The sequence below is a fragment of the Protomyctophum parallelum genome (genome assembly GCF_964188405.1).
Source record: "Protomyctophum parallelum genome assembly, chromosome: 6".
Classification (NCBI taxonomy): domain Eukaryota; kingdom Metazoa; phylum Chordata; class Actinopteri; order Myctophiformes; family Myctophidae; genus Protomyctophum; species Protomyctophum parallelum.
In genome coordinates, this window is record NC_139701.1 from 29536015 (window position 1) to 29557737 (window position 21723).

At 41.7% G+C, this 21723-nt stretch overlaps 2 protein-coding genes across 6 annotated transcripts in view; one reads left to right on the plus strand and one right to left on the minus strand.

The window, feature by feature from the left end:
- Positions 1 to 4038, minus strand: part of lurap1 (leucine rich adaptor protein 1) — a 435521-nt gene extending 431483 nt beyond the window's left edge. For 3 of the 4 annotated variants that reach the window (XR_014569424.1, XM_083767890.1, XM_083767889.1), the window contains exon 1: positions 3251 to 4038. Coding sequence is in view for 3 of the 4 variants with exons in the window: in XM_083767890.1 (XP_083624016.1) it covers positions 3251 to 3472 (222 nt within the window). In the remaining variant the exon portion in view is untranslated. The remainder of the gene's footprint in view (positions 1 to 3250) is intronic. The other variant, XM_083767891.1, reaches the window with a different exon arrangement.
- The window catches only part of ttc22 (tetratricopeptide repeat domain 22), a 58062-nt gene extending 39937 nt beyond the window's left edge, over positions 1 to 18125 (plus strand). The window contains exons 4-12 of one of the 2 annotated variants that reach the window (XM_083767887.1): positions 10648 to 10734; positions 10856 to 11135; positions 12365 to 12665; positions 13219 to 13274; positions 13566 to 13681; positions 13782 to 13900; positions 15527 to 15688; positions 16263 to 16415; positions 16846 to 18125. In XM_083767887.1, the coding sequence (XP_083624013.1) occupies positions 10873 to 11135; positions 12365 to 12665; positions 13219 to 13274; positions 13566 to 13681; positions 13782 to 13900; positions 15527 to 15688; positions 16263 to 16415; positions 16846 to 17382 (1707 nt within the window). In that variant the 5' untranslated portion in view covers positions 10648 to 10734; positions 10856 to 10872 and the 3' untranslated portion in view covers positions 17383 to 18125. Of the gene's footprint in view, positions 1 to 10629; positions 10735 to 10855; positions 11136 to 12364; positions 12666 to 13218; positions 13275 to 13565; positions 13682 to 13781; positions 13901 to 15526; positions 15689 to 16262; positions 16416 to 16845 lie in introns of those variants that run through there. The other variant, XM_083767888.1, reaches the window with a different exon arrangement.
- Positions 18126 to 21723: the final 3598 nt, after the last annotated feature.

Below are 21723 nucleotides of genomic sequence, written 5' to 3' on the forward strand. Positions count from 1 at the left end.
CTGTGTGTCTTACTCCAACTGTCTGACTTCACTTCTGAATGCTGGGCAGCTTCAATTCACACTGTTAGTGTCAGACAGTGATGTCTATTGTGTATATTGTTTTAGTGCATATTGCTCCCTTGCTGCCATGTTGGTTACGGTAATTGTCTCCACCAGGCCGAAGGCATGGGGAGAGATGTATGTTTTGCACTCCGTCCGTGTGTGTGTGAGTCTGTGTGTCCGTCCGTCCGTCTGTGTACAGCTAATCTCCGGCACCGTTAACCCGGTCGATGCCAAATTGCACACACACACTCCCTGGATGCCAACTATGAACCTCTGCCCCAAATTTTCCAGAACGGCCTGTTATAGCGCCGATTTCTTATATTACTCCTCCAGATTCTGTCCAAAAATGACACAAATCGTTACACAGTATCTCTATAGTCATGTGTTCAAGACGGATCTGTCCGATATTTCATATTCCATCCTACTGTAATTGGCTAACATTGGCTTTCAAAGTTTGCAGGACTGGCCCGTTTTTAACAAAAAGCCACAAATCATGAACGCAGTGTGCAATTTACGTGAAATCTTTCACAGACTTTCCTACTAGGTTGAGGAATATATCCCACCCTTTTCACATTGGACTTATATACTTATATATGTACACACACACTCACAGCTGTACACAGACGGACGTTATAGCGCCACCAACAGGTGGAGTTTTGCAAAACACATTTTTGGAACAAAATGCCTCAAAAAGAGAGCGAGAGAGAGAGAGAGAGAGAGAGAGAGATACTGTAGGCCTACTAGTAGCAACACCTCTGCATTCAGCCTCTTTCAGCCTGTGGATGCTACTGCAGGTGGTGAAAAACTATAGATTATTTTGTATATGCCTCAGGCTGTAGTTGGCATATGACTGTGTGTGCGTGTGCGTGCGTGTGTGTTTGTGCACGGCTGTGTGCAGCATAGATGTCTGCAGGAGATAGCTCTAATCTATCTCCCACATATACACAGGCTGTAATACTATTTACAATGCACATCTGTCCTCCGTTCAGCTTTCTTTCTGTTACATCATGTTAGGTCATACTCTCTACATGCCAGAGAGAGAGAGAGAGAGAGAGAGAGAGAGAGAGAGAGATTATAGGCTGTATGTCTGACCTATGTGACAGACAGGCTAGATAGGACAAGTTGTCCCACTAATTAAACACACTCTCACTAATTCAATCAAGTCTCTTTTTCTCTCTCTCTCTCTCTCTCTCTCTCTCTCAATCTCTCTCTCTCTCTCTCTCTCCGTCAGTGTCTGATAATGCCTACAAATTTAAGTAACCGATTTCACTTCCCACACTCTGATGATAGAATTAGAAGAGAAGCACATTCCTACACCTCACAGATGCTGTGTGTGATTTAGGGATGCACCGATATGAAAATGAGTGGCTGATACCAATACCGATGTTTAAAAATAACAATTTAGCCGGTAGCCGATACTGATACCAATATTATGTTTATTTACTTTTTGTTGTTTGTATTTCCCCCTTTTGTGCCTGGAAATAAATACATCTTCAATACAATAAATAAATGTTCAGAATATACAACTTGGTATAGGCTGCAGATAACCAACAATGCAAAATGTATGATTATCAACAGATAGATATCTGCTACTGCCATCGTTAATGACAGTTTTATTTGCCGATACCGATATTGACTGATAGCGGGAGATATTGGCTGATACCAATATAGTACATACATCAGTGCATCCACAGTGTGAATGTGTTCCCTTCACTGGCTATCTGTTGCTGCCTGCAGTTAATTCAAATTCAAAACACTGGTGGTGACCTACAAGGCAATCAAGGGCATGCTAGCCCCTATACCTTCAGGATATAATCCTACACCTATTCCTGCACATTTTGATCAGCTAACACAGGACGTCTGTACTAGCTCCCTTCCCTAAAACACCCAGACCAACGCTCCAAGCATCCTAGACTATTCTATCCTAGGCTCCCAAGCCATGGAATGACCTCCCCCTCATCAGGACTGCAGACTGACTCACTCCCTATTTTCCGCCGCAGTATGAAAACACTTCTTCAGACTCTACTGTAACCCCTATAGCACTTCTCATTCCTTGTATCCCTATTCCCTACTTGTCACCTAGGCCTATGTTTCAAGGCCTAGTTTGTGCAGTTACTTTGTAGCACTTCATTGTTTTCTTTGAACTCTACATGACCATTTTGGCTATACCCTGTCATTTGTTGACATTTTACAGTACGTTGCTCTGGATAAGAAAACTGTAGTGAAACCATTGACCATGTCATATCTTGGTCAATGGTTCCTGTTTCTTGGGACAATGGCATGTTTATACAGCCTACTGCATGCAGCATCACTCTCCCTCAGGCCCTGAAACCAACCACAACTTGTGGTGATGTGCAATGCAATGTGTATCTATTTCCATGTAAACTCATGTTGATTTCTAGATGTTTGAATCCAAGTCTAAAATAAGTGAAAATTAGTTTTAGGGGTGAAGATTGAAAGCTTTGTTTTGGTAGGTCGTTTTGCAGCAGTATCCTGTCTTAACTTAACTGTCACATAACCACAGACTGTGCACACTCTTGCATTTACCACTGGAATGCATGACATCTGTGAACACACACAAGGGGAAAAACAACCCCAAAGCAGTGTTTTTTCTCCAGACCTCCTCTGTGGTGGGTCAATGTAAACAAGACAGACAGGCCAGTGAGACAAATCTATGGCACAAATCATGTCCACTGACTAGGCTTTCAGTGTTGATTTGATTTCACAAAATAAAATACTCTCAAGACTCATTGCTATTCCAAATCTTGACAATGTACACAGATGATGGTTTAACCACTAACTTAATTATACTGGTAATTAATAGCAGTCAGTGTTGAGCAATAGAGAAAATATAATTAAATTATTATTATGATTGGTGAGTGAATTAATTAACCTTTAGGCTACAGCAGGCCCTGCTGTGATGACCAGCTCTTTTCGAGAAATCCAACGCAACAAAGCCAGCCACCTGCCTCTGTACGCACGAGGCGCAGAGCTGAATTATTGACAGGTTGTTTTGTAAAAAGGTCGATGCATGCATGCATTGCCTCTCTCAACGACCAACCGTTTTTTTCCTCAACCGTGCGTGCTATCAATATCGTATCGTCTCACGTTTCACGCACATGCACCCACGCTCCCCCCCTCTCTCTGTATATCTCTCACACACACGCGCACGCGAGCTAGCGTTACATAAATCACTCAAGACTCTCACCATCTCTTGTTTTAATTTCCTGATCTTTTCATCCAGGCTCTTCTTTCCCGTTTCGCGTTCTTTGGCGTCGTGCACGGGAAGCTGCAGCTTGGCGTCTCCGCGCTGCGAGGACACCTCTTCCCGCATGCACTTGAGCAAACCTTCGGGGGTCTTCCGTCCGATTTTCACTTCTATATCTTTCAAATCTGGGATGGTTTCGTTGTTGGCGCTGCCTTCATCCATTATTGTATTGCGCCGTTAATCGAATCTAGATACCGTTATGTAGACTTATTAAGTTATTTTGATGAAAGTCCTCGTATTTTAAGCTGCAAGTGTCACCCCTGACAGCATCCTCTGGTATGGAGTTGGAATGCACCAGGCGACCAGGGAGGGAGGGAGAACATAATAGCAACGGGCTCCTCGCACCAGGGCATACATTCATCAAAAATAGTCCAGATACCATAACAAAATACTTGAGTGGAATTTACGAAATACCGTCAAGTTGATTGAGGTCCCACTATTAAAGTAGCCTATCCGACCTACCAGCTGATCTGATGCGCGCATCAACTGCATGGAGACATGGAATCACGAGAATCCACTAGTCCGTGACTTTTTGATTGAAATCCCTCCAAAGAAAAAACATAATTTATGATTCCATCCGTTTGAATCAGATCCCTCTGGTCCAGAATAAGATGGACATGTCTTGGTCAACGCACGGTTATCCTTCCATATGCTACATTGCGGAGACCAAGAGAGGCAAGAGATCCCATGCAGACGCAGATTCCACCTGCATGATGACAGCAAACAACAACCGCAGTCAGTGAGAGCTGAGCGGAGCGCACAACTTGTCCACCGTAATGGCTATAATATTCCGGCCCACTGGTAGCTGCATCATGCATGTTACATACCGCCTACTGTCGGAGACCAAGTCAGGCACAGACTTTCCCCTCACTTCTTTTCCCTTTTTGCTTCCTTTATGATGAATTCCTGTTCTGTTCTTTAACTATATAGAAGTGTCTATTTGTAGGCTACGTCTCTAATTGTTTTGATGAATTGAACAAGGTGGACCCTGTTGTAAACAAGTGTAATGCTTAATTGGGTCGTCCACTCACAGTTAACAGTCTTTGTATTGAGTTTGTGCTTGAAATGTACTGTAATTCTGCAAACTGTTAATAAATATTTCAATCAATCAAACTAGTAGTTAAACAGTTTATGATCTGAGCTGGCACTATATCACTTTCTTTAGCTGGCTGGCAGCCCCCCTTTTTAAACACAAACGTTTATGTTTTGATTATCCCAGCTCACCTAGCCTAAATTGACATGTTGAGGATGGGCATTAATTACAACAGAAAGAATATATAATTTGTTAACAGTGTCAGTAAATAAATACAGTATACAGTATGTAGTGCACCACTGTTAATTTGATGATGATCATCCACAAGGAAGGTGTGATGAGTTATCATTCACGATCAGGCTGTGGCAGTTCAGCCTGCCACTGAGACTGAATGGTTTGAATTATTATTTATTGTGTATGTTGCAGAGAATTATATTATTTTGGGCTGTGTATGTATATGGGTTGATGCTTGATTGTTAATTCCTTGTTGTCTCCATGGTAGGGAGCAACTATCAGCTGTGGGGTGTGGGGAACATACCAACAGTATGAGGGTTTGTTTAGAGCACCCTGCTTTCTCATTGTTTAGATGATATGGTTAATTGATTGAATAATAAGTGATGTATAATAATATGTGATGAATAATATGTGTTGTCCCTGGACATTATGAAGTACTGGTGTAATTGTGGAATCAATTCAGGGTGGTGTGTTCCAGTGGGAGGGGCTTAGCCTTTATATGTAGGGAGGCCTCCCACTGCCTGGCAGTCAAAGTAGGACTATGGAGGTGGAAGGATCTAGGGCCACCTGTCCAGTAAATCGGTAAATTTGTGTGAATGAAAACAAACAATCTCTGCATTAAGGACTGCCTGGAGGTTATTTTCTATATATTCTCCAGGTTTTCATACTACCCACACTAGGCAAGTGTGACATTTGGTGGCAGAGGTGGGATCATGTCCACCTGGAAGAAGGTTCCCATGGTGGGCCTACTGCAGAGACAACAGATGGTTTCTCTGCATTATGTCCTGCTCATACAGTATGTCGCTTGAGATAAAGAGACGCAGATTAAGATGGCTTGTCATGTATTGAGGATGCCAAACGAAAGGTTACCCAAGGTTGCCTTGAGATGGACCCCAATTGGGAAAAGAAAGAGAGGCAGACCAAAGAACACCTGGCGAAGGACCGTGATAAAGAGATGGGTCTTACCTGGGACAAAGCACAGGCCATAGCACGAGACAGGATTCAGTGGTAGTGTATGATTGCGGCCTTATGCCCCAACCGGGACGAAGAGGATAAGTAAAGTAAGTTGGAGACACGCCGATATGTCTGAGCATTGACAGTGAATGGATGCATTATTTGTTTGTTGATAACTGTAGGGAAAGTTTCTCATCCTTTAGTTTACCATCATCCCCAGGACAACCTAGGCCAACAATCAAAACTAAACTGTACTACCCTGCACAAAAATGTATATATATATATATATATATATATATATATATATATATATATATTTATAATGTATAAATAAAGAAAAATGAACAAAATATATTTTGTATCTTTGGAAGAAATGAAATGGAAGTCTAACGAACAAATTCAGTTCAGGGAAAGTTTAACCAGATAAGAAGCAAATGGAAGAAATATCATGCTGCTCATCAGGTTCAGTAAATGATGGGAGACTGCAACAAGCCTTTCCATGCTTTAATCTGCAGTCAGTGGGGGCCTGTGGGGAGTTGGAAGGATGTTTAGCAGTGTGAGCACTCACTCAGAGTGCCACAGAGAGGCTGAGTGCTTACTAAGAGATGCTGCAATAAAAGACAATAAAATACTGCACAGCAGTAGCATTAGCCAACAGTGGTGATCAGCACAGAGAGATACTGGGTTTTCCGCGCTCTACGCACTTACTTGATGATCAGTAACAACTCATCATTCACAGTTGGTATCAGGTCAGTGTTGGTAGTAAATGACAAAAATGTAAACCATATGGATCAGATTAATTAAATACTAAAAGGATCATAAAACAGGCTTTAGCTACTCGGAGTGGCAGAAATGTGGTGATGATTGTGGACTGGAGGCCCCTAGTTAGTGAGATGGAAATGGGTCAGGGGATCTAGATTTTTTTGTGGGCTACAAAATTAGGAAAATGAACCAATATTTGTTCAGTAACAAAAAAACTGTAAAAACGTGTTTCTTTAAAGTCAATTCCTACTGTCGATCAGATTATACTAAATTCCTCTGACCGGAATGGGCTGAATGCATTCAAGTTTTTATATGTTCTTTTGTATTCTCTGTCACATCTCATAAAGGGGCCCAAAGCTCCTAGCTAAGCTTCTGTCAATGTCACTTTCATGACCTGTGGAATTGTGGATGCAGGCAGGGAGGAAAGCTAAGAGTTCCTTACACTTGATGGCTAATTGTTTGCCATTTAAATTCTGACAAAGATCTGGATTAAATTAGACTGAAACCTGCTGTAAAAGCTATACGTTATTTGGTCATGCAGTGTCATTTTCATACCTTACTAGTACATAGTTGTGCATATGCCCTGGTTAAACTCTAATTATAATACGCTGACAATGCTATGTGTCAGGAATCAAGACAGCATCCGTTATCACAACCATTAATAACTGGGTTAACTAGGGCTTAGCATGACAGCTTCAGAACCTTTAACAGTGGGATACATATACTAATCCCTCTCCATAGGGGAATGTTGCTAAAGCCCTTAGGGATTATTGGAGGTTAACACCTCAATGTCTTTGTTTTGGCCCATGTCTCCTGGAATGTACAATGTATTAATCAGTAGCCTATACTATAGCCTCTGACCTTAAATATGTTGCTGAAATGCTACTTAATTCTCAGCAGATGTTTATACTGTAGCTGCATGTACAGTATGAGGATGCCATTTTTATGTTTTCATGTAATCATATTCTACCTCGATAATATGCATGAATGCCATGGCAACTGTTGTGCAGCTCAGCTACACTGCGAATATCTGCCCACGCAAAGTAATACCAGTTGTGGAAATATGTTGAGGATATGAGACAATCCTATCAGAGCTACAGTTTTGCCTCCTAAAGCAGACACAAAACACAGATACTGTAAAGATAGATAGAAGTCATTTTTGTTTTAATAAAATTATACAGACTGACAGATAGATAAGATAAAGGAAAGACAAAGAGAAACCCTTAATTGTTATGAAAGTTCTACTGTAGCTCCACTTACAGTAAAGCTTTATTTGAATTTTCTAAAATAGCAGACCTACAAGCTCGTAGCTTGTAGATCTGCTATTTTTCAATAGCTAAAACATAACATAACACCAAAAGGGGTTCCCGCCCAAAATGTGTTAAAATCATATAGAAAGAAACAGGAGAAAAACATTAAACAGAAGGGAAAACGCAGCACACCAATTGGCTCACATTTTCCAGTTAAGTGATGTGAGGGAAAGCACTTGTTCATGAGTTCTGTCTGTGCTTGACAATCCAATCACATGGCTGACCAAAGGTCTCTGGCGTTGAGGTCAGTAGGCTACCAAGTAAAAACAGTTTAGGGCTTAATTGGACAGGCAAAGTCACAGGCATGGAAATATTGAGGTTAAATGTTAAAGTTTCACATCTCAGCTATGTCTGCAGAGTCAGGCTAAAATGATTCATGTTAATACTATAAGTCAGTATAAGGTATGGAATAGAAACCAGACCCAGTGAAATCAATATTATGTCAGATGTCTAGACATACTACAGTATGTGCAGGAAAAAGACCATATCGAATGACAACGATGAAAGGCTTGAGACACAGGAGAGACTGCCAGAGTGAGTCACCTTAAAAGAGCCCTTTCTGTTCATGTGACTACAGTATGTGTATCAAAAGAGAATATATTTCATACTATCCTCTTCGGCTCTTCTTGGATACAGGAACTCTCCACACACTTCTTTCTTTCTTTCTTTCTTTCTTTCTTTCTTTCTTTCTTTCTTTCAAAAAAGAAGATCCCCATGCCTTCGGCCTGGTGGAGAAAATTGGAGTATTGTGGTCTTTACAATGAAAGATATTCAGTATCTGACAGTAGAATGGGGAAAAAAAATAATTGACTCACATATTCAAGAAGGGAAATTTAGAAAATACAGAACAAGAATCGGAATGGATGGGAATACCAGGGCTTTCAAAACAACAAAGCAACAAAGCTATTGGTTTTGATAGCACATCAGTGAGCTGGATGCAATCCTACCTGGAGGGGAGAGAACAGATGGTGGAGGTGAACGGAACACTGCCCCCCCCCTCCCAGTGAGCTGTGGCGTTCCACAAGGAAGCATACTAGGGCCTTTACTGTTCCTAATATATGTAAACGACATGACATCAGCTTGTGACTGCAACTTGTTCCTGTTCGCAGATGACTCAGCACTGCTGGTATCGGACAGGAACAAACTGCAGGTTGAAAAGCTCTGAACTCGGTAGAATCTGCACCTGGCTCGCTGATAACAAACTATCCTTACACCTGGGAAAAACTGAATCCATTCTCTTCGGATCAAATAGTAATCTCAGCAAGGCAGATGGCTTCTTGGTTAGAGTGGGTGGCAATATTATCACACGAAAAGATGAAATTACCTACCTAGGTTCCATCCTGGAGGCTAATCTTTCCGTGATAAAATGACCACCAACGTAATCAAAAAAGTCAATCAAAGAACAAAATTCCTTTACAGGATCTCCTCACTGGTCAACAAAAACACCTTGAAGACCTTAACAGGAGCCCTCGTACAAGGTTTCTTTGACTTTGCATGCACCTCTTGGTACTACAGCACCTCAAAGACCCTGAAAACAAGGCTCCAGACCTCCAAAAACAAACTGGTCAGGCTCCTACTTGGCCTCACCCCCCGAACCCACCTCACCCCTGCCCACTTTGACAGGCTGGAATGGCTTAGGGTCGACGACAGAGTACAGCATCTTGCAATGGGTCTGGTCCACAAGATTCGATACACCACCAAGATACCCATGTACCTGTCTAAATACTTCCTTAATGTAAACGAAGTCCACACCCACAACACCAGAGGGAGTGCAACAAACCATGTACAACCCAGATTCGGCACAAACAAGGGACTAAATTATTTTTGCTCCTATGCCACCAAAATGTGGAACACCCTACCAACAGTCATTAAGACATGTGAATCCCTTGACTCCTTCAAAACCGCTCTCAAAGGGCACCTACGGACGGCTGCAATTCGAAACTGGCCCCCGTAAAATCTGAATCCCCCCACCGCCCCCCCCCCCCTTTTCCCCTGACTGTATAATGTTTATTTTCCCTGTATGTTTCTTGCTTCCTTTATGATGAATTCCTGTTCTGTTCTTTAACTATAATAATAGAAGTGTCTATTTGTACGTCTCTAAATGTTTTGATGAATTGACATGGTGGACCCTGTTGTAAACAAGTGTAATGCTTAATTGGGTCGTCCACTCACAGTTAACAGTCTTTGTATTGAGTTTGTGCTTGAAATGTACTGTAATTCTGCAAACTGTTAAATATTTCAATCAATCAATGCTTATACTCATACACTGGCATTGTCACGCATGTACTGTATGCCATCTACTCGCAAGTCGCAACCCATAAAAATTGGTCTGCGAGCCACATTATGGGTCCCGACCCCCGACCCACTGTGAAACAGTGATTTAGATCATGACATCTAGATAGTAGATACATGATGGAAGCGATCCATGCTGATCTGAATACCTGCTCTGAGTATGTCTCTTTGATGTTCTCTCTACAAATCTTCAGTTGACAAGACACAACTGATTGGCAATGTAAAAAACAACAATCATGATAAATGCTGATGTTACTTTTTTATATTTGAAAGTGATTGAACATAGAAATGTAGCTTGAAATAAACATTCTATCCAGCTAAGTGATGTTGACTTATACTTTTAACTACTATAAACATTACAACATCGCATTGCTATGCATAGCTGTTCACACAGAGCCTGATGAGTCACATTCCTCCACTGTCTTTTGGGCAAAAAGGTGAAGGTGGGTGGGGTTTGGGTGGGGGTAGTAATGATGTCCAAGTCCAGACATTATATTGTAATTTTATGAAAAAAGCATTTCAGTAAGTAATTAGGCTATTAAAAAAAATTTATATTGTTTTTACAATATATTTTTTAATATTTTTAAATTGTAGGCGACGTAAAAAAGGGATATTCACTCGCAGCCCATAAACATGTTATGTTGTTTGGGAAACACTTGAGGACAGATTGTCAGATTGGGAAAGACAGTCGCACTATTCCACTCCCAGTCGCCTCCAGTCCATGCTTAACCAGTTTTACCTGTATGCACCAGGATGACAACAAGCCGAGTCAGTCACTCCTTGCCAGCTCAGTACCGCCAACACTGGACCGAACAAGACGTGGCCGTGGAGGTGTATAGGTTTGTCCCTGCTTTGATCTCTCAATCTCTAGGTATTTGATACAAAGTGTGGACCTATACGGATGAGACAGCTAGCATTTTGCGGTAACTTTGATTTGGTTTATTTTATTTTCTTCCAAAGGAGCATAGGCTGACACCATGGAGGGAGACAGTACAGAGGACATCGAGTCTCTCATAGATGACATGGAGTACATCCCCGGTCACTTCCACCTGGACCTCAACCTCAACTGTGACCCTGTGGGGCCGGGTGAGCTGCGGCGTAGGGACACCCACCTGAAGCAGGAGAGCCTGCGGGCCGAGCTGGAGGCAGAGACGGGCTTCCTGCAGTACGCCGTCCGCAATCTGCTGGGGCTTCTGGCCTTCCACCTAGACCAGCTGGACACTGCCGAGGAAACATTCAGGTAACCATACATCACACTAAACTCTGAGGGTGTACAAACATAGCTCTTGGAGTTACAAATGGATAACATTATAGGCTAACTCAGAGGATTTATCTGTGCAGTATAGAGCATGCAGACTGATCATTTTAAGGTATTGCCTTCTAAGCTTCTAGACGAGCCTAGTCCAGTGGTTCTCAAAGCTATTCATCAAGGACCCCCAGTTTAGTATGCATTGATCCACTGATGCATTGATGCACTGATCCCCATAACACTGACAGCCTTACGTGTCCATTTGGTTCCATTTAGCTGGGGACACAACTCTAAGAACCCACTCTAAGAACCACTGCATCTCGACAGTATTCAGTTGAGAGTTACTCAGTTACAGGAAGGGTGACACACAAATGTCACACGTCAAACGTTGTGAGCACAATGGGTACCTGTGATAGTACAAAAACATGCCTGTCTGATGTTCCAAAAACATTGCCTATTTATATTCACCAAATGCTGGACAATGCCTATGTTCCTCAGGGAATTTAAAGGCCTAAGTAAGTAAATGCTGGACAATGATGAGCTATGCTAATCTAACATGCTATTCCTGGTAGTTTTAACAGAAGAGGGATTTGATCACTTCCTGTACAGTAAGAACATGATTAACCGAATGGTAAATACGTTGAAGCCTCAGATAGTGAACTGCAGATCTAAGACGTTATCATTACTTATACTGTATATCATAGACATCAAAAGGTATACCACCATTGTTATATTTTCCCTGTAGTCTTTGGTAATAAATAATCATCACCAAATTTAGAGCAGAACTTCTGTACTTCCAACAAGTTCCCTTGAGCTCATGCCTGATATGCACAACTCATTTAAAAATAAATAAAACTAATTTTAAAAACTCACTCTTATAAATGACAGGATATACCAGTGGTTCTCAACCTTTTCTGGGCTCACTTCAAAATCCTAAATGTTGTTCGCAGCCCACCCATCTGACCACTGGGTAGGCCACATGCATTTTCAGGGCATGTTTATTTTAATGATCAATCAATCGATTGTGAGGCGTCTTGGATCACATGAACTAACATAGCAAGCCTATAACTTCCTATTTATCGGTATGAAAAGTAAATTTTCAAGTTTTTAATATTTCTGTAGTGAAATGAAAGCCCCCAAACCACTTATACAGCCTCCAAATGCCCACAAATCTTACTTCCTTGTGAAAGTTGACAGTCCTGTATATCTTGGCTTTTCAGAAGCATCTGTAAAGAGGACCCAGGGAATCTGAATGCCTGGGCTAACCTTGGCCAAGTCTATGACAAGCTGGGGAGAGAGCTGGACGCAGGGGAATGTGTGGATAAGGTGTCCGAGCTCATGGGTCTAGATGCAGGGCAGGACTTTAAGGCAGAGTCCAGGCTGCTAGCTGCCCGGTGCCTGGCTGAACAGGCCTATGCTCACCCCTACGACGTGGAGCTCGACAGAGATGAGGACATGAGGGAGAGACTGACCGCAGCACTAACACTGTACAACAGAGCCCTGGACTATGGTGGACATTTGGTGAGATGGGAGTGTACTTATGAAGCCCAATTTATACTAAGGCTAATTTATCTCGACTGTGTTGGATCGCCGCAAATTCAATTTTATTGGCACAAAGGAGCAGTTCTATTTGCAGGATTAAGAATAGAACTGCCCCTCTGTGCTAATATTGTTCTGGGCACGTCAGTTTACATATTTATTTTTGAGCGGCGCTAGCCCCTCCTATGTCCAGCTTTGAGGGTGTGTATAAACACAAACATTGTCCGACTCCTAACACAAACATTGAATGACATTGATAATGAATGGCCAGTTTTGAGTGTTTCACAAACATTGCATAAACACAAACATTGAAGACGAAGGTGAGGACACAAATTCTGATTGGCCGGAATGAGATGATGTATGATGATGTACGATGATAAGAGCGCCCCTCACTTCACACAGGTGTGATTATTTTGAAAATCTTATAGAAACAACCAAATAGTGGACATAGGCTATAGACTTAGAGGTTGAAAAATAACATCATTCTATAGCCAGTAAATGTAAGATGATTCATTATACAGAGTCTGTTTTTCAGATCCCAAATGAGGAAAAGAGAAGCTGGTATTTTAAAATGGCAACAATCTATATAAGGTACTGTACACATGCTGACACATCCAACAACTTTGACCTAGAACTTTTACTGTTATTATGATGACATTTTACTGATTGTAAATTAATGTTTCCTGGCTTAACCCGTTAAAACGGGTGAAAGCATCTGTCATTTTAGACTTTAGCATTGACTATTCAAAAATAGAAGCACAAGCTCACAGTGTGTCACTTGTACATCTGATATTTTTGAGTATCAGTATGAGAACTACTGATTTAGAAGGCATTTGAAGAATTGGCCTCAGGTAACATTCCTGGCTGCTTTTCTCCCTGTAGACTGGATGACATAGTAAAGACTGAGGTGGACTCTGACTACTCTAGACCCTCTCACTACAATAAGGGTCTGAAGCTTCTCACTGAAACACTGAAGTCAGAGAAAAAACTGCACAAAGGTATGCTCCTGGACTGTTGAGGACAAACAATAATCCATGTTCATGTTGTAGAATATTAGATTTTCATGTTCTAATTATAAAAATATCTGCACACACTCAGCTCTAGCCTGGTGTTACATTGGCATCCTGTTGGAGAGAAAAGAGGAATTTTCACCCGTGCCCATGTCTGTGCATGACTGTGGATTCTCAGGCTCTGACCCCCTGTCCTGCTATGGAACTGTAAGTTAAGTCACATTTAGTCCTTTATCCAACTATTACTGACGTAAATCCAGGGAATTCAGGAGTATAATGATCAAAACCATTGGTAGCCTGTTAGGTGTGGTTCTACACTGGATTTCACTCTGTAGAATTCCCTGCATTGTCCCCCTGCTTTTCCTGTGCCAAAGCAGAGAGGCCTTAAAAACAAACTGACAAAAATAACTGTAGAAAATTACTGGAAATGTATGCCTGAAACCGAGACCCCAAGATGATGAATCATTCAATCATACTATTCATGCATTCCCTTATTTTGCAAAGTATGTGTATGAACACAGTCTGATGTGTTCTGACTGGGATTCAGGGCTGATGTAATCTGATTTCACAAACAACCCAACTCACATTGGCCCCTGACCCCCTGTAAGGTTATGTGATTCATTACCTACCTGCAGAAATGCATGGCATGCTGCTGTAATAAGTTATAACCCTGTCTGTGTAGGCCTATCTGTCTGTCTGTGAACAAAACAACGAGAGAAAAGTTGGGTTAATTGTCAGAAGGCTGCCCCAAACACATGATTATCTTCTGGGTCTAAACTCTAAAGGTCATGATCACAATTAAGGTCAAAATGTTCAGGAAACATCAGGTGCTCTGTTGTACACATGTATAGCTTAAAGTTGGTGCTGAATGATCTGCTTTTGGGGGGATTCGGATGATTTGCGCTGTGTTGGGGGCAGATCCAATTCATCGCTAAAACATAATAAACATATTGCTCATTTTATATTCAATAAATATCTATTCCATCCATTCTTGAGTTGTCCTGACTGAAATGAGCATCACGCCTGTCACAGACATGCACAGAGCAAGTTCAGTCAGGAAACCTCAGTCCACATGATTCACTCAGCCAATCACACACTCACTCCATCTTCATACCAGCTATTTAAACTGGAAGGTTTGCACTCCTCCTGCTTGCTTGCTGCTGCTGATTCTGCTGCGCTGCTGTATGCAAACTTTGCTGTATTGGATTCAACATGGAAAATTATGCAGGTTTTTCACCTCCAGGTGTATTTCATTTGACATTATCTGCTCTGTATTGATTTTCCAACCATATTGGAAAACTTTCTCTTTTTTCTTCTCAAAAAAAGTACAATGTTTGCCTGCACTGGGGCATGTTTGCAAAAGACCATACTGCATACTCTCAGACTCTTTGTATATTATGCTGATCCAGTTATCATAGAATTCACATGGATATATCGGTACTCTCTCCCCCCGAGAGGGATGGTGTTGAATAAGAATTCTTCATCAGCTTTATCGGGTACAAGATTGGCCAAATCACAGCATGCTTATTCTATGCCGCAGAGATTATATCGTCGCTGTTGGGCGGAAACATTTATGTCCAAAATTGTAACTTTTATAGGTGACATTTTTCAACAAACAAAATGTTCAAGGTATTTCCAAAACAGCAGATCTACAAGATCACGATGCATCAGCCATTCCTGTTAATTTTGTCAACACTGTCATATGATGAAACAAAAAATAGACCTTGAATTCAAGAAACTGGAGATAAAAGGTTTCTGCCAAACGGTGTCGATATCTACAGTATATAAATGACGTATATTCTTAACCTACTGTATACCTCAATGTTTCAACAGGCTATAAAGATGGCCAGTGATGATGCTTTCATTCTCAACCTTCTGACCAAGGTGTTCTTTGTGCTGGGAAAACATGAGATGGCCACAGGGATCTGCAACATGGCTCTCAATGTTCTGCCTGATCCAGAGCTAAACTGGCAGGCCTACTGCACACGGGCCAAGGTAATGAAGAATAAAGAACCCACATCTTTCAATAGGAAGATCTGAGTCCATCACTAATTGAAATACAGTACAGTATGCTACAGTACAGTATGCTACAGCAGTGGTTCTGATATGTGCTACAGGAAAGTACTATAATAGGCTCTGTGCATAACTAGTCTGCGTAACTGTAGGAAACTGTGAGTTTCAACATATTGTTGCCGAGCCAATCAAACTATGGATAAATGAACCAGAACAGAAACTGGTATGCCACCGGCTTCTGGAAATTTCAGTAAAGAATTGCAGTTATGCAGGTAATTATTATGAGTCTATTAATGCTGTTTTAAAGATTTCTTCAGGTATATTCAAAACTAAATAGAAACTAAATAGAAACATAAGTAGTTCTTTTTGTTGAATGTTTTAATATCTCCTGACAACAATAATGATAAGTTACTTCTATACTTTAGCGGTGAGTGGAATATTTACCTCAGGATAGTATAATGTTATTAAACATAAAATCAATGAATGCATATATTTCATGAGGTCGTCAATAACGTATTTTGGATAATTGCCTCATTTGTAAATTCACATCATTTAGATCAAGATGACTGCCTATGTGAGGGACCTGCAACGAGCAAAGCAGGGTGATGGCGGGCTGCCAGACAGACAAAACCTAACTGAGGCCAGAAAAGACCTAGACAAGGTCCTGGCTGTACGTCCCTGTCTGCGTACTCACCTGGAAATAGCACAGGTAAAACAACATGGTTATTTTTGGTTCCAACTGAGTTCATTGTTATTATATATTGTTTACATGATAGTAGAGAAGATTTTTTATTCCATTTACAATCAGTACTGTCGTGTCGATAAGAGGCACCACTAGTAAGTGATTCTGTTTACACAGCTCCCTAAATGTCGGGGTAGAAACTGTCACTGGCCTGACTAGGTTGCTTTTGTTGAAATAAGGTGATTCCGTATGGCCCTATGGGTGTGCATTTTACATTATTAACCCCTGTATAAAATACTGTGAGGTGTTTGTGGAGAGTACATTTATTGCTATTGGTCTAGAGTTGAACCTAGACATTTCCCTGGCTGTGATTGATTTGATAAAACTGTGCAAATATGAATGCATCTTGTCTACCGGTACCTTGCAAACAATTGTATAATGTGGCGTTTCATTTTAGGTATATTACTACATGGGTGTGGATGCCCTCCAGGAGAGCCTCGTGGTGGACGAGGCTGCGTTGAACAATGCTCTGGTGAGTCTGTCACAAGCCCGGCAGTGTGAAATGGGCGACAGCCTGCCAGACCTGCACCTACTGAGGGGTCGCTGCCTCCTGCTGAAAGGCGAGGAGCAGAACGCAGCAGACTGCTTCAAACGGGCCCTGGAGCTGGAGAGGCCCGGGAGTACAGACACCACAGCCTTACGCTGCCTCCTGGAGGCTCTCTTGGCTCTGTTCACCCAAGGAGTGTCTGACCCGGGCCCTGCGGTCACCCAGCTGGAGGAGTGGGTGCAGAGGGCAGAGGAGAGGTACCCTGAGGACTTGGTGCAGGCCGAGTTGAGGAGCCTGTGTCGAACACACACAGCCGAGGTGACAGACTTATCTAAGGCCCTGATCAGGACAGGCAGGCTGAACCTCGTCAGGAGGTTACTGCAGACGGTGCAACCCCAGCGGCTGACCAAGAAGAGACCAATGGCTAGGTCCTTTTTCTTGTCATGAGATTGTTGTTTTTCAGACAGAAGGATTTTGGATGGTCAGGTAAATAAGAAGTTGTGATTGAATAAAAGTACACAATTGTATGATGACCAGCAGATGGGGACACACACACCAAGCCATGAATTCATGTGCACAAGCTACAAAGCATGGATTTGATGAATTCATCTATGATGAACAAGACATGCATTACTGCTACTTCACTGCTACTTCAGTTCAGCTAATTTCTATTTTTGAATTTGGACACAATAAATGCGGTTGGTCAATTGCCAGTGCTGCTACTGCAGCATTGTCCAAGAGTCTGAAAAGGTGCTAAAGATAAAACTGCTAAAGAACAGACTTACTGTATGAATGTGGTTGACTCATGTTGAGTGCAGCGGGTAGATTGTGAATGAAGATTTGTTTTTGTTGTTGTTTATCTTTATTTGTACGTTCATTCATGTAATTATGGAATGACAATACATTATACTGTATGTTTAATCAGATTTATTGTGGCAAGAACGGTAACGCACGGCAGAGGTTGTGGTGAAGTGTCTCTGGTGCATGAGTGTGCCAGAATGTGCAGTCACATTTTGTGACAGTTAGAACCCAGTAAAATGTACTTGGCTCATGTATTGAAACCAAGTCCTCATGAAATATTAAAGCGCAAATAACGTGCATTTTAAAATGGCTTTTAATATATCATATTGTCCCTCAAAGTTATTTATAATGGTTTGAGCCTCAATCACCACTCTGATATAACCAGTCCTTCTTTCTTTCTGGACTTTGATAGCAGTTTTAGCTGCAGTACCTCAATGTCCTGAGGTGGTGGTGGTGCTGATTATGCAGATTATTTAATATTTGAGTCAATACTGATGCTAGATAAAACAAGGCTTGTTTCCATTCCATGCCAGCTTGGACAATCAACAATGATGTAACAATTTACATTGTAAACGAAGTGGAAATAAAAAATTGGAACTGAAGACTGAAGAAGGAGGAATTATACAAAGTAGGGTGACATTGATGACATCACGATGAGGACAAAATAAGTTGAGCTGTTCCTGAGAGCAATTTCCATTAAAGCACCTACAGTATATGATATGAAAGCCTGATTGTTCAAAATTGGTTATTTGTGGGGATAGAAAACACATGGGGGCCCCAAAAACACAAAATAAATCGAAAAAGTTGAATTTTATGTTATAGGTCCTTTAAACAGTGCAGTTGCAGGTGCTCAATGGTCATTTTAACTTTTTTATAACAATATTGCCTATGGTAAATACGGTAGTTGCAAAAAGTGTACAAAGAAAATGGGAAATGGCAGAGAAATGAACATATAGGACTATGGTGAGTTGTGTCGTGATCAAAGAAATCTGGAGAACATTTTGGTTCAAGATTTATATGCCAGAAGTTAAGCAGCTTGTTATAGTGGCACCATAGGCCAATTTAAAAAATACGGGGTGGACAGACAGGCACACGGACAAACGGGTAAAAACACCTGGATGTTCCACATGAGTAGCCAACTGTACCACAACAGGTATAAAATAAACAGTGACTCACATGATAAAAGCACATACCGCACAAATGAGGCAACAGTCCTTCTCACATTTCTCCTGGGTTCAAATACAACCTGAGACAGGAAAAGGATTATAAATCAAATCTTCTCAACATTTTGTTCCTTCCTGTACCAAACCTGTTTGCTCTCACAGTCTCATTTCTCGTTAAAGCAATCTGCAGTTGATTTGTTGACAGTGATTCAGCAGAAACAAGTTAACAATCAAGTCCATGCCTATCTGCTTTAGATACTCTGGTCATTCATTTTTGAGTGGAACAGCAATGGCCTTGTTAAAAGTGGCGCTGTTGTGCCAGAAACAGAGAGAGAGAGATAGTGCTGCACGGTTGCCTGCTAAAGAGAGAGAGAGAAGGGGGGGGGGGGGGGGGGGGGGGAGTTGCACCACTCAGTTCACACGGGTGTGATTTTTTTATTGCTGGTGGGGATATGTTTTATCCCTGCTTCTACAGAATTAATTTAAATAGCATTTCCCTTTGGGAAAATGTATGGACAGCTCCAAATTATGACATTGGAACAGACCACCCCCTACTATTTGAATTAAATAATTACCTTTGAACTTGAAATAAGTAGGCTGAAGCCATTCCTGTCTAGAGTGCAAGACAGTTACTGACATAATATTACATCTGCACTATTGATTTGTTTGTGGCTGGAGGATATGCATGTATTTAATAAATAAATACTGCATACAATCTTCTTCTTATTTTTGGCTTTTCCCTTCAGGGGTCACCACAGCGAATCATCTGCCACCATATCTCACCCTGTCCTCTGCCTCCGTCTTTTACTACATCCATAAATCTTCTCTTTGGTCTTCCTCGAGTCTAGGGCCCCTAGAGAAAGTGTCTAGAGTTCCTAGAGTCTAGGCCTCCTGCCTGGCAGTTCCAACCTCAACATCCTTCTACCGATATACTCACTATCCCTCCTCTGTATGTGTCCAAACCATCTCAGTCTGGCCTCTCTGGCTTTATCTCCAAAACATGTGACATGAGCTGACCCTATGTACTCGTTCCTAATCCTATCCATCCTTGTTACTCCCAGTACATGGAGACCACGCAGTGATCAGAGCCCACAGAGCTGAACGTGCTGTATGGCTTAGCGTTTAGGATAGAGTTCCTCCACTTTTGCCTCACTAGTACAGTATAGCCTAGAGTCCAGCTGACTCATAGCATACCTGTGGCTCGGTCTTGGAATGCCCATCTCTTTCCTGTTCTTTAACGGAACATGGTGTCCGCTGCCAGTAGATCGCACTGCCAAAGCTGCCAGCCAGCAAGTTAGTGCTGTGGGAGCCAACGCACGGGCACCTGTCATGAGTACATTAACATGTGGATGTACTCAAGAAAGACGCAGGAGCGCAAATCACTCACAAACTGTCTGTGGCAGTTCACCCTGCCACTGAGGATACGAGTCCGACCTGTATTAAATTCAGATTATTTTATTTCTAATCTAACAGGAAGGTCGGGACACAAATGCCTTAGGCTTAGGGCCGATTCATACTCCTATTTTACCGCTGTTTCGGCGCTGTAGTGCCGAAATGATTTCGGCTCGTCAGAAATTTTCAGTAGCACCGAAGAGCCGAGTTTAGGACGGTACCCGCCCCCCCGAACCTCAAATGACGTCAAATTGTAGGCTCTACAGAGCCGAACCGACTTTTATTCGGCTCTAAAATAGGAGTATGAATCGGCCCTTAGAATGCCCTCGTAAGAAACCTAAACTGTCCGGCTACTGTCTGCTATGTTCCAACTAAGCAAGGAGGTGTTGGCCACCGTGCCTGCGCCTGAAGAGGGGGGGGGGGGGTGATGTGGCAGTTCACTGAGGATATGAGTCCGACCTGTATTAAATTCAGATTATTTTATTTCTAATCTAACAGGAAGGTCGGGACACAAATGGGTTAAAGTTAGTTTGATTTATTATTTATTGTGTATGTTGCAGAGAATTATATTATTTTGGGATGTGTATGTAAATGCAGCTTGATGCTTGATTGCTAATTAGTGTGGTTGCCCGAATGGGCAACCAGACTCTTGTAACTGTGACACTTTATTATTATTTTCTCACTGGAGTAGTCTTTATTTTGACGCTTTATACCTCCCACACTGTACGCTGTACGCACTTGAGCCATATGTCAAATTGACCGGAAAAATCGGGAATCGTGTGCTTGTATTTTGTTAAGAGAAATGTTGTATAGTTTAATTGATATGAATTTATTAGTGAATTAAATTTCCCCATTGACATGAATGGGAAAAGGCAAAAATTCACATAAAAGTATTTGTTCCTCGGAGACTGTAATCACTATAGTTACAAAACTTTTAGGGATATTTCAACATTATCACTAAAATTATTTAACCCTAAAATTTTATCGGTCGGCCTCATGGTGGCGCTATAACAGCCCACTTTACCTTTTGGCTTATAACTCTTGAACCGTAGGTCGTAAAATCAAAATTATTTTTTCCCTGGATTCCTTGGGTCATGACGCATCTCCCCATATAGGCCACGCCCATTTCCGCCATGATAGATTTTCCGCCATTTTGAATTCTGTCCAAAACACACTTTTTGCTTTTCCTCCTACAGATTTCGTCCAAATCTCACAGAAATCGGCACACGTGATCTCTGGACCCATCCAATTAAAACTGAGCCGCAGAATTTTGAAAGTGCGTATCGTTCGGCCGTAATCGTCTTCCGAAGTTAGTAGGAGGGGCCTATATCACAAAAAATGCCATAAATCACGAACGGAATGTCCAATCCATCCCAAATTTCAATCACATGTCCGGGGTGGTTCAATCAACCAAGTTCTAAAAGCAATTCCA